Source organism: Megalops cyprinoides, chromosome 25 (assembly GCF_013368585.1).
Source record: "Megalops cyprinoides isolate fMegCyp1 chromosome 25, fMegCyp1.pri, whole genome shotgun sequence".
NCBI classification, from domain to species: Eukaryota; Metazoa; Chordata; class Actinopteri; order Elopiformes; family Megalopidae; genus Megalops; species Megalops cyprinoides.
The window spans coordinates 19,728,458-19,743,240 of NC_050607.1; the positions used below are offsets into that span (position 1 = coordinate 19,728,458).

Here is a 14,783-nt window from a genome sequence, read left to right on the forward strand (position 1 = left end):
TAAAACCTCCAAAACTGCCATCTCTCTTACCACTGAAGGTATTTTTGCCTTATCTAACAATGGGGATGTTATATTGCCCACATGAAATGACACATTCAGGGACTGACTGGCATTTAGACAGGAAATAAAGATATTTCAATACAATAAAATGGTAATACACCAAAAAAGTTCACATTTTCATCAAACGTGCCAATAATTTGCCAGTAATTTCAACTGCCTGTGGAACTGTATAATAAAGATCTGTGGTACCACATGAAATTGATTATTGTCTATGGTCAATAAATAATCACGGACAGAAAAACAGGCAGAGATTCACGGTTCTGCCGGGATGAGGCTGCAGGATTTGGGGGAGTTGTCGAAGTCTTTCCAGGTGCCTGTGCTGCACGTCGGGCTCCTGTTGGTCATTTTGGTTATGAGCGTGGTCCTTCGGATGCTGCTGTCCGAGTCCTCCTTCTTGAACTTGTGCTGCATCTTCTGGCAGCAGGGAAAGCAGTGTGCAAAGTCGTAGAGCAGGTGACCGCTGAAGATCATGTAGATCCACGGGTTGCAGCAGCTGTTGAGGCTGGCGAGCAGCGCGGAAAGCGTGACCGCAGTATTCTCGGAATCTGAGACGAGAGAGAGAGAGAGAAAGAAAAAAAAAATACCACATATAGCTGATTATGAAGTGGTAGCCATTTGCAACATCTGCCACAGGGTGTTTATGCTTTCTTTGGCATGTTAACATACACATGCAGGCTACACATATTACATGAATCGAATGAACGTGCCTGACATCACTAATGATGGCGCGGGTTATAGTATGAAAAGTCTTGATTTGAGGCACCACAATGACTCGAAACGGTACACATTCTAAGCCGAGTGTTTTCGTTAACATTTACATACAAATAAAGAGAACTCATCAAATCTGCGGGACTTCCCCCATTTATAATCATACAATTAGTTGCACGAACGAAAAGCACGTTAAAGAATGTTTCGAAATTACTCCTCTTAATTTTGGGCGCCGTACGTTGTACTTTTTCATATTGTGTGAACATTTTCATGCGTTTATTGTCTGTATAGTTATTTTAAGTCACGTGCACACCGTTACATAACACCAAACAATCAGGAACAGGTAGCAATTAATTATACAACAAACGTCACCGCACCTGACCAGTTTTTTTTTTCGTGACAAATATTTAAAACGTAAAATAAAAAGTCGTTCATTTACAAGTACTCATTTTTTTTTATTCGAAGTATACAGCTACACTGATTCGATCGTTTTTATATTTCGGTAAACAACTTTGTTTACATACAGAAAATTCTGTCTTTCAGTGCTCGAGACACATGTACATACTGCATGTATATTTACTGAATAAGATGCGCTCAGTCGCATTCCAAGAAAAGTTGCTGAACACTTCTGAAATCTTACATTGCGGCCCCTCGACATCCATGATCTCATTCAAATAATGAGAATGTGGCATATATATTATTAAAATGAGATGTTTGATGTATCACTTTAATCTTTAAACTTACATCCAAATGCGAAAACAATGACAGCTAACGCATACTTTCTAGAAGCAACCCAAATTAACTGAACAGCTCGGCTACATACCGTCCCACGAGAAGTTCTTATCCCAGACCGACCACATCTGCACGGTGAAAAAAGGCGCCCAGCAAATAATATACGCCAGAACAATCACGAAAGTCATTTTGACAGTTCTCAGCTTAGCTCTCGATATGGTGGTGACACTGTTGACCGAGGACTTCCCTATCAGTCCGTTTTTAGTTGCAGATACTGACGCGTTCTTTTTGGTTTTGTATTTAATGTTCTTCCAGATGCTGTGGCATATGAACCCGTAGCAGATCACCAGGATAACTACCGGGATGAGAAAGATTCCTACGGTTATCCAGGTAATGTACGCTTTCACGCCCCAGGGCTCTATAAAGTGTCCCCAGCAATCATACACGTCAGAGCCGTTTTTAATCTCGCTCAGGGAAAATATGAAGTATTGCGGGCTGCTCAGCACCAGGCTGCATATCCACGTGCTGATGATCATAATGTAAGATCTCTGAGTGGGCTGCTGGAGGGTCTTCAAAGGGTGGCAAATGGCGATGTAACGGTCCAGTGTCATCATGACCATCATGTAAGTGGAGGCAAACATGCCGAGGACCTGCAGGTGCTTGACAATTCTGCACAAGAAATCTGGTCCGTAGAAGCGAAAAGTGATTTCCCAGCAGAGTTGCGGCAACACCTGGAAAAACGCGACCACCAGGTCGGCCAGGCTCAGGTGCTTGATGAAGAGGTGCATCCTCGACATCTTTTTCTTCGTGTTGTACATGGCTAACAGAACGCTCAAGTTGCCAACGACGGCCACCACAAAGGTGATGCTCAGAACCGTGATCTCTATTTTCGCCACCTCTTCGTTTCTTCCAAACGGGTCACTTGCATTTTTTGACGAACTGCCGTTGCCGGGGTCCCCCATTATTGGATGTATCGTCGGTGTAAAACGCATAGATTGATTAGTGTCGGTGAAATTCCACATGGCCCCGGAGTGGGATTGCGCGTTACCTGGGAAGTGCATAGCAGAGCTCCTCTGCGTGCCCCTCTCCCCCAGCCGTGAACAGGGTTCTTCCTGCGCTCCTGTTGCCCAGCGCGACTCGGAAAGCAAACTCACCAGAGACCACTAGTTGCACTGACAACCCGAAGGGTTTTATACACGCATCATATTTCAATTACCACGCTCGACTTGCCAGCAGCCAACCCCACAATGTCTACGCCAGCAGCCAGTCAAATAGCGCACAACAAAATAACTAAATGCAACCCCCTCCAACTGCCCTTTAAGAAGCGTCTCCGACACCCCCTCCCCCAAATGTTTTTTCCTGACGAGAAAAAAAAAATCATGTTTAATATTGTAGCATATTAAATCAAATTCGTACATTTTATCAGTATGTAAAATTGATAATGGTATTGATTAGGAAAATAAACACATTCTTTATAAGGCATTAAGAAAATACTTCTATTACTCAGATGGAAAAATGTAGCCTTTTAAATAATAGTTTTGAAAATAGATGTACATCAGGAATCATTGTCTTTTCTTAGTCATAGACATTCTGTGAACTAAGGCACCTACTTGTCTGCGCACGGCACGAGTGTAAAATATTCACTTTTTCATCATGGTACATGCATATTGCAAAGTTACATTGCCTTTGCATGTCTCGTGCTTGTTGTTTGTCGACGTTGCGCGCATTAGCATGCAAACTAGCGGTGCATTACGCCCTGTTCATCAACATAGTCTCACTTTAGGAAGTCAGTCAGGCGGAAGACTGGCCGGTACTCACTTGTGGCAAAGCATAATCGTGCGGAATCCGTTAACGCCTCAAAACATTGGAGGCATGTTTACCGGCCGTAGTATGTCTTTTTATACTTTTATCTTTGTGTATCCAATGAATTGTTGTTCTTAGGGTTATATAATATATTTGATAGTACTAGGGCTTTTGTATATATATTTTGTATAAGGGACTTCAGTGTAGTTGCGTGTCAATAAACTGGCAAAAATGTAGTACAGTACGGGCAACAGCAGCCATTCAGCAGCCCCGGCCCAAGCACGCACCTGCGGTTCCCAATTAAGTCCCAAACGCGGTGCACAACGCGGCGGCAACTGTCGGTTTACCTCCCGACATATTACACCTTAAAATACACATTTGGGAGTAAAGAACAGAGAGAGTGCTCTACTGAGCAGTGGAAAAAAGTCATATGTTCAGATGAGTCATATTTCACCCTATTCTCAACAGATGAGTGTTTGTGAACTGCACACCAAAAGAAAGCTGCAGGCCTGAGTGCTTGTTTTCCACAGTGAAAGGTTCTGGCGGCTCTGTCATGGTGTGGGGTGCATTTTCCTGGCATGGTTTGGGCCCACTCAACCTCTTAGAGGGCAAGGTAAACAGCAATAAATTCAAAGCCATTCTGAGTGATCACCTTCAGCCTATGGTGAAGCATTTCCATCCTGATGGGAGTGGTCTCTTTCAGAGTGACAATGCCTGCATTCACAGGACAGGATTGGTCGCTGAGGCATGCTTCTACACATACCGGGAATTTGCCTCCAGTTCCAGTGTCTCTCGTAATACTTTCATAAGAGCAACAACAACAAATACCAAACAACAGGAGTGTTACAACAAACAACAACAGTAGTGCAGGACACATACATGGAATTAATATGGAATAAATGAGGTATATATTAATAGCTATTGCAATATTAACATGAGTTATAGTATACTGCAGCCCCTGAGACTGGGTTTTCCACCACTGTCAGCAAAGCACCAAATGATGGTGTCCCCTTGGGCTTGTGGTGGCCCAAAGCCCTATTAAGACACTTTGCGTTAATAATTCCCTCATTTTGACAGTGACCTTCACCCATCCCCTACAAAATGGTTAATTGATAATTGTTTAAATGTCTGTTAATAAGGATTCTTGCCTTCCCAAATGTTAGTCTTTTCAGTATAGAGGTTATACATGTGACGTCACAGTAGGCGGAGTCACAAAAAACACATCTAAAATGGGAAAGAGCTGTTGTGCGATTGACTGTACAAATAGATTCAACAAGAAATCGGAGCTATCTTTTTACAGACTGCCGAAAGCTAAAGAAAAGAGAAGCAAATGGATCGCTGCAATTCGCAGAAACGCCTAGAATCCAGGCACCGAAACGTGTAGCTTACAGCTTTCCAAATAAAAGTTGTAATGAAATAAAAATATTTGTACAAACCTATCCACATACAACCAGAATATCCATTAGTGTCCTCGTAACTTTAATTTCACCAACAAATCCCGCCTTGAAGTATGCCCAAGTTTTTGCAGACATTCTAAAAGGCTTAATGTGAAATGGCGTAACGTGGCTTAATGTTCCAAAATAGCGTCCAGTGATCACATTTGTCTGACATCTTACATGTCATAAACACCATCTCCTATCAAAAAAGCACTGTGCTCTCAGTTTTGCTTTTTTGTTAGTTGATCGCTGCTTGGAAAATTAAGGTAGGAAGCGTTTTCCTTATAATGAGCATCAATGGAGAGTTTAGCGTTTTTGATAGGAGATAGTGTTTATGACATGGGAGATATCAGACAAATTTGGTGATCATTGTTGATCGCTGTTTTCACCTTCCCCTACAAACTGAATGTTTGTGGCAATCATTAATGTTGAATGTTCAAGGGCCCTTTTCCCTCTATCAGTTCAAACTGTCTAATAACACATGTAATTTAACCAGTTGAATCCAAGGCCTGTTAAATGTTTGCATGTTTGTAAGTTGTCTGGGGACCAGCCTATTGGTTAACAAGCCACACCTGTGTAAGTACAGGCCTATTAAATGCAGGTGTGTGGCTAGAGAGCAGGAGAGGCTCCCTTTGTTTCTGCTGACTGTGCAGGCTGTTTTCTTTGTCTATTTGTTGGTTTTCAAAATGAATTATTGTATCTTTTTTGAATGTTTGCTCCTCTGTTCTGCTCATTTTTGGGAGAAGTGCTGGCCAGCTTCTCCACAGAGCTCATGCATTTCAAGTACATCTGGAACAGGTTAATTGTTAACTGTCAAATTATAATTGCCTTTCTGTCTTTGTATCTTGTGAACCTTAATTGACCCCACCTGCCTAATTAGCAGTAGCGATTCACAGGTGTGCTGCTGCCACTAGAGATCACTTTTCAGCAGTGTGGCTGTTTGCCTAGGCTGGCTCCTTTTGTTTGTGAATTTTGAAAATGTTGTTTTTGTAAATTCTACTCCTTCTGTTTCCTGTGAGAAGTGTTGACCAGGGGTCAATTTGACCCCAGGCTGTTTTAGCTGTATAAAACATATAAAAAATATCAACATTTTACACACATTTGTTTTACTTGTTATGGATGATATTGAGGACACTGCAACATGCAATTTTATAATATAATTTTATAATATAATATAAGACTTCCCTCTGTTTTAGGGCCATAACCTATCATAATAATGCCTGTAGTAGTGCGAGAACCACGGACAGTTCACATGACATGGGGGAGGGGAAAACATAATTTCCATGAGAACTTTGATATTTCCCGTACTGTGAGGGAGGGGAACTATGGTTCCCACACCTGTGTCTGCGCATGACAGTAGAAGAGGAGCAAACATATAAAAGCTTGCACAGCATCCTTCAAAACCATTCCTCTTGGTGCTCTGTGTGCTCTCTCTTTATGCTCTCTCTCTCTATTGAAAATGAACTCTAAGCAAAAGTTTTCTGCCAATGAGGTTTTGTCACAGCTGTTTAGCCAGTGAGAGTGACATAGAGGAGACTGTATATGAGACAGAGGATAACGTTGAGGAGGACCCTGATTATGAGGCATCCTCCTCTGATGAGAATGAGACTCTCTGAGAAGTGTTGACCCTCCTGTTTCTCAACCACCAGAAGGCATGTTACCTTCAAAAAATGGAAAGTTATTATGGTCCCTTTCCCCACTTGAATGACAGGGTAGACTTAGTGCTGCTAATGTTATCAGGATGGTTTCAGGCCCTAGCAGATACGCTGTCAGCCATGCCCAAGACATAAAACTAGCATTTGAGCTCTTCAATTGAAAAGGATACACTGGAGATGACAAACTTGGAGGGGGGGCGTGTGTATAGGGGCAGTTGGAAACACTTGGATGTGACCCACTTGCTTGTCTATATTGGGTTGCTCATTTTGGCAGGAGTTTACAAGTCAAAAGGTGAAGCAACAGCAAGCCTTTGGAATGCCGACACTGGAAGGGCAATATCTCCAGCAACTATGTCTCTACAGAAATTGCATCTTTTCTCCCGTGTCATACGTTTTGATGACAGAGAAACAAGGCAGGGCCGACAAGAGCGGGACAAACTCGCAGCAATAAGGGATGTATGGGACAAGTGGGTTCAGCGATTACCTCTTCTTTACAATCCAGGCCCCCACATGACTGTGGATGAATGTCTGAGTGCATTTCATAATAACAAAAAATCTGTACTTAGAAATAATATAAAGGCCTTAACATACCAAAAAGATCTTTCTCTTCAATTTTAGGTTAATCACTGAGATTTTATGGTGATTGTCATGTTTTTCCATAGTTGCATAATAGGTATTCTACATGTATAGAGGTGGGGGGGTGGGGGGTGGGGGGTTATTTAAAGCCTATTTACGTAGTCAACAAAGAAACATAAAGTACCTGACACATAAATTTGGGTAGCAATTTTAATTTCCACCATTTTCTGGAGGTTTGAATTGCTGGGGTCAAATTGACCCCAAACATAACGGATGTTAGTAAATTTGAACATAACAGGAGGGTTAAGGAGCCAGACATGAAGCACTGAATGGCTTATGACTGGCCACCCATGGGATAGTGCACCTATTGCACAGATATGTTATACACACACTGTAAAGAATTGACTCTAGAATTCACAGCAAATACCTGGCAAAAAAGTTGCCAAGAAAGTATTGTAAAATTGCTGTTAATTACTGTGAAAAGAATTACAGTATATTACAGGATACCTTTTACAGGGTTTTGTTGTACATAAATTACGGCAATAGTTTTTTGTTACAAAAAAAAAACAATGAATTGTAGTCTAGTTTACAACATTATCTTGTATTCTATTCAAATTGCAGACATTACCTGGCAACTAGAGTTGCCAGTTAATAGCTCTTAATACTTCACAATACAATATGTTGCTGTGGAATGTTTTTACAGTTTTTGTTTCTTACATTATTAGCTTTGCAAATTATGGACATTGTGTTTCAAATGTCATGAGTTGGGGTTTTTTCTGGAGTTTTGATACTCCTATTGCACTTTTGATAGCAAGCCTTTAATTTTGCAACTGCGCAAACCAGAAAGTAACACATTTAACACTGACATGGTAGGAGGGAAGTACATCATTCACGAAGACAGTTACATTTGTGGTGCACAGATAATGTTAAACTATCACAAAAATTAACAACAGAACACAAAGACTAAATGATGAACAACACACATACACTTCTACTAGACACAACGGGAAACATAAACTGAACAATAAACAACTGGGGCTAAGCAACAGTCCAACGCCCCAAGGCATGCTGGGAAGCTCTGCCCACCTACCCCCAACACGCTTCACAACTACTACTACTCAGGGGGCGTACAAACCAGGTTGATACATGGTCAACTTAGTTTATGTTAACAAGCTGAATCACATTTTAATTTTGTAGGGTATTTACATTCAAATTACATATTATGGATGAGTGGATGGACACCACTGTTGATCCTCTGCTTCCGTCATCAAATGCTCTCATATCAAGCTCCTCTTTCAAACCGCCTTGTGCAATGCAATCCGATATCAACAGTAGTTAACTGTAATACACATTCTCGTTGTTAGTTATGTTCTACAGTCAGAACACAACTTGCCTGTAATTTTACAATATGTTACTGTGGAAAAATGCTGTCAGGTACTGTAATTATTTTGGACCCATGATGCATTGCGATATAGTTAAACTTTGTAAAATGACAGAACAAGAAGTTACTGTAAAATTTTACCGTAGAAACTACAGCAATTTGTTACAGTGCAAGGTCAACAACCTCTTTAAACTTTCAATCTTTAAGGCCCCTCAGATTTACCAAAAAATCAATTATAACCACCTCCCTTGGCCATGCCTCACACCCTACACATATGGAAAATATCTCAAGATTAAGGATTAACACAGTGATTACGATTAAGTGCTGAAATCCTTTGTCAGCTCAGCCATGACATTTGCTCTGCAGCCCTGTCATTTGTCTGATTGCTCCACAACAAGCATTGGTGTTTGCTAAAGTGGTGCTGGATGTGTGGAGAACAAAACAAATGGTGAAGCCAAACACACAAGGTCATGAGCGAAAAGCTTTAGGAGAACTGTGGGCCTGTGCTGTGTTGGCTCTGCTCTGCACTGAGAGGTGCCCTCATCAGAACACCAGCAATCTGACTTTTAGCCGTGCTTGCTTTTGTTTGCTGGCTGCCCCCTGTATGGGCCGAATCGCTCTAGCCGGACCTCATCACAAATACATCAGCCGCATCTCTTTGCGTTCACTTCCTTGTTCGAGTGACGCAAGCGTGGGCTTTGAGCCGATCCCTCAAAACATCACTCCTCGCGGTTGGCATTTGGATTCTGGGAAGCCCAAAAAAACAAAGCTCTTCTCATGCAGTCATTCTTTAGATGTTCCTCACGCGCACTTGGGGACCTCCAGGTCACTCGGAGAACGAAAGTAGAACTGAGCCAACATCTCACCACATCTGCAGACGTTCAGTGCCAATTATCGTTGTAGCGCACAGTGTAACCTGAAACACACAATGAAAGCAACCTCATTACGGAAAGTCTACGTGGGAATTTTCTGGAATCCTGTTCCTCGTCATCGTCCGCCTCTGTCGCACGTATCTTCCCATCAGAAAAGCCCTGAAGCATTAGTTTGGTGTCACCAGACAGTTAAGACCACAAGATTCACCAAAGAGCCACTCGCTTTTGGCACACTGGTTGGTGGAAGACCGCTTCTGCCGTTGGCTATTCTCTGTAACAGTCCCTACAGACTGACATCATTACGTCTGTATCAGTCATTGCCTGCAGGCACATATTGGAAGCATAACTCTGGCCCTGACTGTGCTGTGTTTGTGCCTCGTTGTCGGGCAGGCTGCGGACGACTCAGCAATGTTTCCCCATGTCCCTGCAGGACCTCTTTTGTTTTGTTAGCAACGGAGCCGGACAGGGTACGTCTGCTTATTGTTTCCCCACTGGCTGGCTCGGGACAGAAGAGAATACGCCGACCCTCTTTTTAAGGTCTCCCTTTCAGTCACGCAGCTGGTAGTGTCTCTGTTTCCATTATCCTGTTCTGTTGCCTTACATTTGCAGCAATGTTAATAATTGTTAATCCAGATCCAGGCCTTTTGTCAGAGCTGTTTTTTGAATCAGAATTGCAATTGCAGTTAGACAGAACAGAGCGGTATAACCAAAAAATAACTGATGTTTACTGTGCTGTACTCAGACTTACTGAAATGTCAGTTTGACAGACAAAAGCTACAGTACCAGTCAAAAGTTTGGACACATCTGATTAAGATAATGGAAAACCTGCATTCAAAGACACCATGATCTAAAGACATGCTTAAATGCTTGTAATTTATTTCTTAGACAAATAAAAACATTTTTGGCTACTTTGAAGAATCTAAAATTCAAGATTTGCTTTGATTTGTTTAATACTTTTTGTTCACTGCATAATTCCATTTGTGTTACTACATAGTTTGATGTCTTTACTATTGTTCTAAAATGTGAAAAATTGTAAAGATAAAGAATAAAAATTGTGTCCAAACTTTTGGCTGGTACTGTACATTAGGTATATTCTGAAATATGCTCTTTGTGGCCAATGGCACCCTTTGGTCCCTAATTTGTTTGAGAACTGGAAATTAGTCTAGCCATAGTGTGTGTTCTCCTTTTTTACCTCATGTGTTTTTAACTGGTAAATGGATACACTTATAATCTCTTGTGTTGGAAGTTGTTCTGGATAAGAGTGTTTACTAAATGAATGTACCTGCTGAAGTGAACTATGGGAAAGAAATTCATTCATTATGTGTTTGACGATCACTGAAATTGATGAACATGGAATGAAAGACAACAAATGAATATGAAAAAAATAGGAAAAATAAGCACTTGCTGTTGCATAAAGATCATTTGGTTTGAGTGAATGTCTGAATCGTGGTCCCAGATTCTAAAACATTAAACTGTCAGGCACATTCCTTGCAGAGCATATTGGACTCTTCAGGTTTTTGTTTGTTCTTTTCCCCTTAGAAATATGTAATTGATTCATTGCATAACATTCATGTACCATTTTCGCAATATGTAAATACACAAATTGGTCTTCGCCTGGAAAATGTGACATCGTTTAATGTTCAATTTATATGCAGCTGCTGCCTTGCGGGAGGAATCTGAAAGAAGCTGAGGAAAACGCATTATACTGTGTGTCAACATTCAGTCTCAGGAAAAGAGCAGGTTAGAGCGAGGGCTCAGCTATACAGTGAGTGTTTAATCATCAAGGGTTAGGTGTGATGACTGCTGCAATCAGTATGTAGCTCTAGAACTGGTTTCCTGAACTGTTTTATGGGGTCAGCAGTGTAGCATAGTGGTGAGAAGCAGGGCTTGTAACCAAAGATTGCTGGGTTGATTCCCTGCTGGGGTACTGTCATTGTACCCTTGGACAAGGTATTTATCCTAGCATTACCTCATAAATATCCAGTTTTATAAATAGATACCATGTAAAAATTGTAACCTATGTAAGTTGTTCTAGATAAGAGCATCTGCTAAATACCAATAATGTAATGTAATTTTAGAATACACACACAGTGTTATGGTCAGCTCTGTGGGGAAACATGTAGACTGATTCATCTCTCATTTAAGACTGATTTAGTGCACATTAGTGCTTTATATCAGGCTGTAGCCTGTAGTTTTACCCCCAAAGTGGCTGTTATTCAGAGTGGCAGCTCACAGTATGTCTCTCAGAAGACAGCGTCTCCTAGAGGACAGAGTGTACACTGCAGGGTGGTGCAGGTGCCCCACCCCTCAGATGGCACACAGTCAATTCTTTGATGACTCAGACAACTGTATTTAATAGTAAGAGGAACCAACTTGTTCTTTTTGTGCTATTTTACTTTCAATGAGAAACCTGTTTTGATGACTGCATACGCTGAAGCTTTATTTTCAGTATCTCACAAACTGCTATTTCAACTCCCTCCTTTCATCAAGAACAACAAATCAAGGGTAATCCTTTTCAACTTTCAGAAGAATTGAATTTGACAACCGAAATGTTTAATGTGTCCTTTAATTTTTTTAATCTCACAAAAATATTTTTTTTGGACACTCAGAAGACTGCTTCACGGGTTAGATAAAAGGTGTACCCTTGGAAGTCTTGCGTCCAGACATGGTGGGTTATGTAAGTTTATGTGTGTGCCCTGGCTGTATGCTGTAGGAGAAGCATGAGTGAACAGAACACTAAGGTCTCTAATTCCTGAGAGATTCTGCTGTCCCGTCACGAATCACAGAACCCGGATTCACTGTGCATGATAAACACTTCAGAATGTTTGTTCAAATCCTCTCGTCTCCGAATGAAAGATCCTTAAAGGCTGTGTAATTACCAGTGTATTCATTGCAAATGGTTTTACATTTTTATGTTGATGTGAAGAACGGGTACACTCCATTGACTGCAACCTTTGGCGGATGGTAGTTAAAGGTCAAATTTTATTTTTCCCAGTCGGTGGTGTGTGATCAGTTTAGCGTGCACTGCTAAGCAGATCATCTGCAAATTAAAATATTTGCTGATAAGAAATTCAGTGTGAATTGCACTGTGTGCTGCAGGCCAACACTGAAGGGAAGGAGATTAAAAAGTATACTACCACTGCAATTCTCAGCCAGAAAAGCACAGCTATTTTCTCACTGTTTCAAAGTGCAGTATAGACCAGATACAGGATCTGTGGTTTATTCATTTATTTAAAAATTAAACTAATTAAATTAAAGGGAACAACAATGCAATGTTGTATTACTCAGCCAACCTGGTAGGTAACTGAGTAGCATGTCATCTGTTTAATTTCATTTATTCACAGAGATGGTGACCTACCCACTTATATCGCATGTATTCTGTGGCTAAGCATACAGAATGGAAGCATATACAGTTACATTCAGGATGCAACAGAGTGCATTACATGGTCATACTCCTTATATGTCTCCTTTTATGGTGCCTTATATGACTCCTTATATGGCTTCTGCCTCACTTGTAAATCATTTTGGATAAAAGCTTTTTCCAAATGAATAAATTTAAATGTAAATAATAGACAGGGAATAGAAATCTGCTGATATGTACAGTATAGTAATTGTTGCATCAAGGACATACTACATTTAAGCAGTTAGACAACCTATTAATTGATCCATGAAACCAATGAAAGTTTAAATGTAGATTAAACAAAAAGCCAATTATACTGTGGCTTGGCAGCTTACCTGTACTCTGTTTTGGAAATGTTTTTGATATATGCAACACCAGTCAAAAGTCTGGATCCACCTGATTAGGATGATGGCAAATATGCATTCAAAGACATTTTGATCAAAGACTTATATTTAAATGCTTGAAATTTGTTTCCTAGATAATTATAAACAGTGAAGTTAATGCCTATGCATGAATGTCTTTCCAAAAAAATATTTTTGGCTATTTCAAAGAATCTAAAATATAAGATAGTTTTGATTTGTTTATAACATGTTTTTGGTCACTTCATAATTCCGTTGGTGTTATTTCATAGTTTTGATGTCTTTACTATGATTCTAAAATGTGGAAAACAGTAAAAATAAGGAAAAGTGTATCCAAACTTTTGATTGGTACTGTACATGTTGTTATTGCCAAGTTTACTTGTTATGTCATTAAAAGCACCATTTCCTGATAATCCTACTATTAATATCTGCCTATAAACATAGTATTCTGATGTTCAAATGTTTGTCAACATCCAAAAGGATCAGAATTAGCCCTCTCCCCTTCAGCACCACCATTCAGTCACTGTGTAGATAGGAATGTTCTTGTTTTGTAAATCAAATATTGTGTAGGTGATCTTACATACTTTTCAGGAGGTAATTAGTGCATATGCTGGGTTAAACGATCAGGCCCCAGGGCTGCAGGCATGGCGTCTCCGGTCAGATGTCTGCTGTGATTCAGGGGTAGAGATTTATTTTGGATAACGCACTCTGGTTTCAGCTTTTTATGCACAAGCACTTTTCAAGCTGCTTATTGGCTTATGAACCATAAAATGGAGCCAGAGATGGGTTGGTCTACACTGAATAATATTTTCCACTTGAAAGATATTTGCATGTGGACGTTTTACAGTAGGATGCTACTATAATTTCACAGCTATGATTCTGCTGTAAACCTGTGCCCTCATGAGTTTATAAATACCTCACAACCTGTTGATTTTATAAAGTAATGTTTCATGGGACCGTAAAATGAATGTGTGTGTGTGTGTGTGTGTGTGTGTGTGTGTGGGTAAGCAGGTGTGGGATTGGATAGTCTGTTATTTAATTAGTTAGCCTCACCCAGCAGCTAATAAATGAGGTGGCTTGTTAGGAGAGAAAAAAGAAGAAAGGGCACAACTAGGGAGAATTTTTTTACACCTAGGTTTGTTAGATTTTAGTCCTTGTGTTAATGGTTTTATCCTTTTTTCAGCTGCCCGTGTTTTAACCTGTTTGATTAAACAATTTCAGCATTTTCTTCTCCATTCCTGTTTGTTAATCAAAACCTTTTTATCGGTGAAATATTGATCAGCTTCTTCACAAAGAGAAATGTTCAACAATGAACGTCTTGAATATAAGAACAGCATGATACATTTGGTGACCTATGTGATCACTGGAAGACGGCAATGTGTGACTTTGACGGTAGGAATAAGCTGACAGTGATGCCAGCAGTGGCTAGCAGCCAAGCTCTGCTCAAACCTGCTTTCTTCGGTTGTAGAAAAACAATGAACAAGGCATCCTACACTGCAATGAAAACAACCCACTGTAGCATATTAGCATCTAAACTGCCGGTGGGCTGTTTAAAGAGAATGTAAACAAATATTATACCAAATGCGCAGCTACAGCTGCGAATTTATTCGCCAGCCCAGTCAATTACCAGCAAAACAATCTGGCCTTTGCACCACTATCTTGGGAACGTGCACAGAAAGTCTTACATCTATAATTCTTGTTAAACCTCAAACAGCCCTATGTGGCTCTCCATTATGTGTTTACTGCCAAGTGTGTCAGCCATATCAGCCATAATGTGTCAGCACTCTAGACACATTATGAC

At 40.5% G+C, this 14,783-nt stretch overlaps 1 protein-coding gene across 1 annotated transcript; it reads right to left on the reverse strand.

Moving 5' to 3' along the window:
• Positions 1–312: 312 nt before the first annotated feature.
• LOC118771741 (arg8-vasotocin receptor-like) lies at positions 313–2,827 on the reverse strand. The gene is made up of 2 exons (XM_036519747.1): positions 1,592–2,827; positions 313–605 (listed from the first exon to the last, which is right to left on the reverse strand). The coding sequence occupies exons 1-2, from the start codon at positions 2,559–2,561 to the stop codon at positions 313–315; spliced, it is 1,263 nt and encodes a 420-aa protein (XP_036375640.1). The 5' UTR covers positions 2,562–2,827.
• Between the last annotated feature and the right edge of the window lie 11,956 nt (positions 2,828–14,783).

Excerpts from the sequence above, each read along its gene's own strand:
- LOC118771741 (XM_036519747.1), bottom strand. The coding sequence starts at position 2,561 with ATGCACTTCCCAGGTAACGCGCAATCCCACTCCGGGGCCATGTGGAAT. Across the intron at positions 606-1,591 it reads TAAGAACTTCTCGTGGGACG|ATTCCGAGAATACTGCGGTC; the intron begins GTATGTAGCCGA and ends CTCTCGTCTCAG.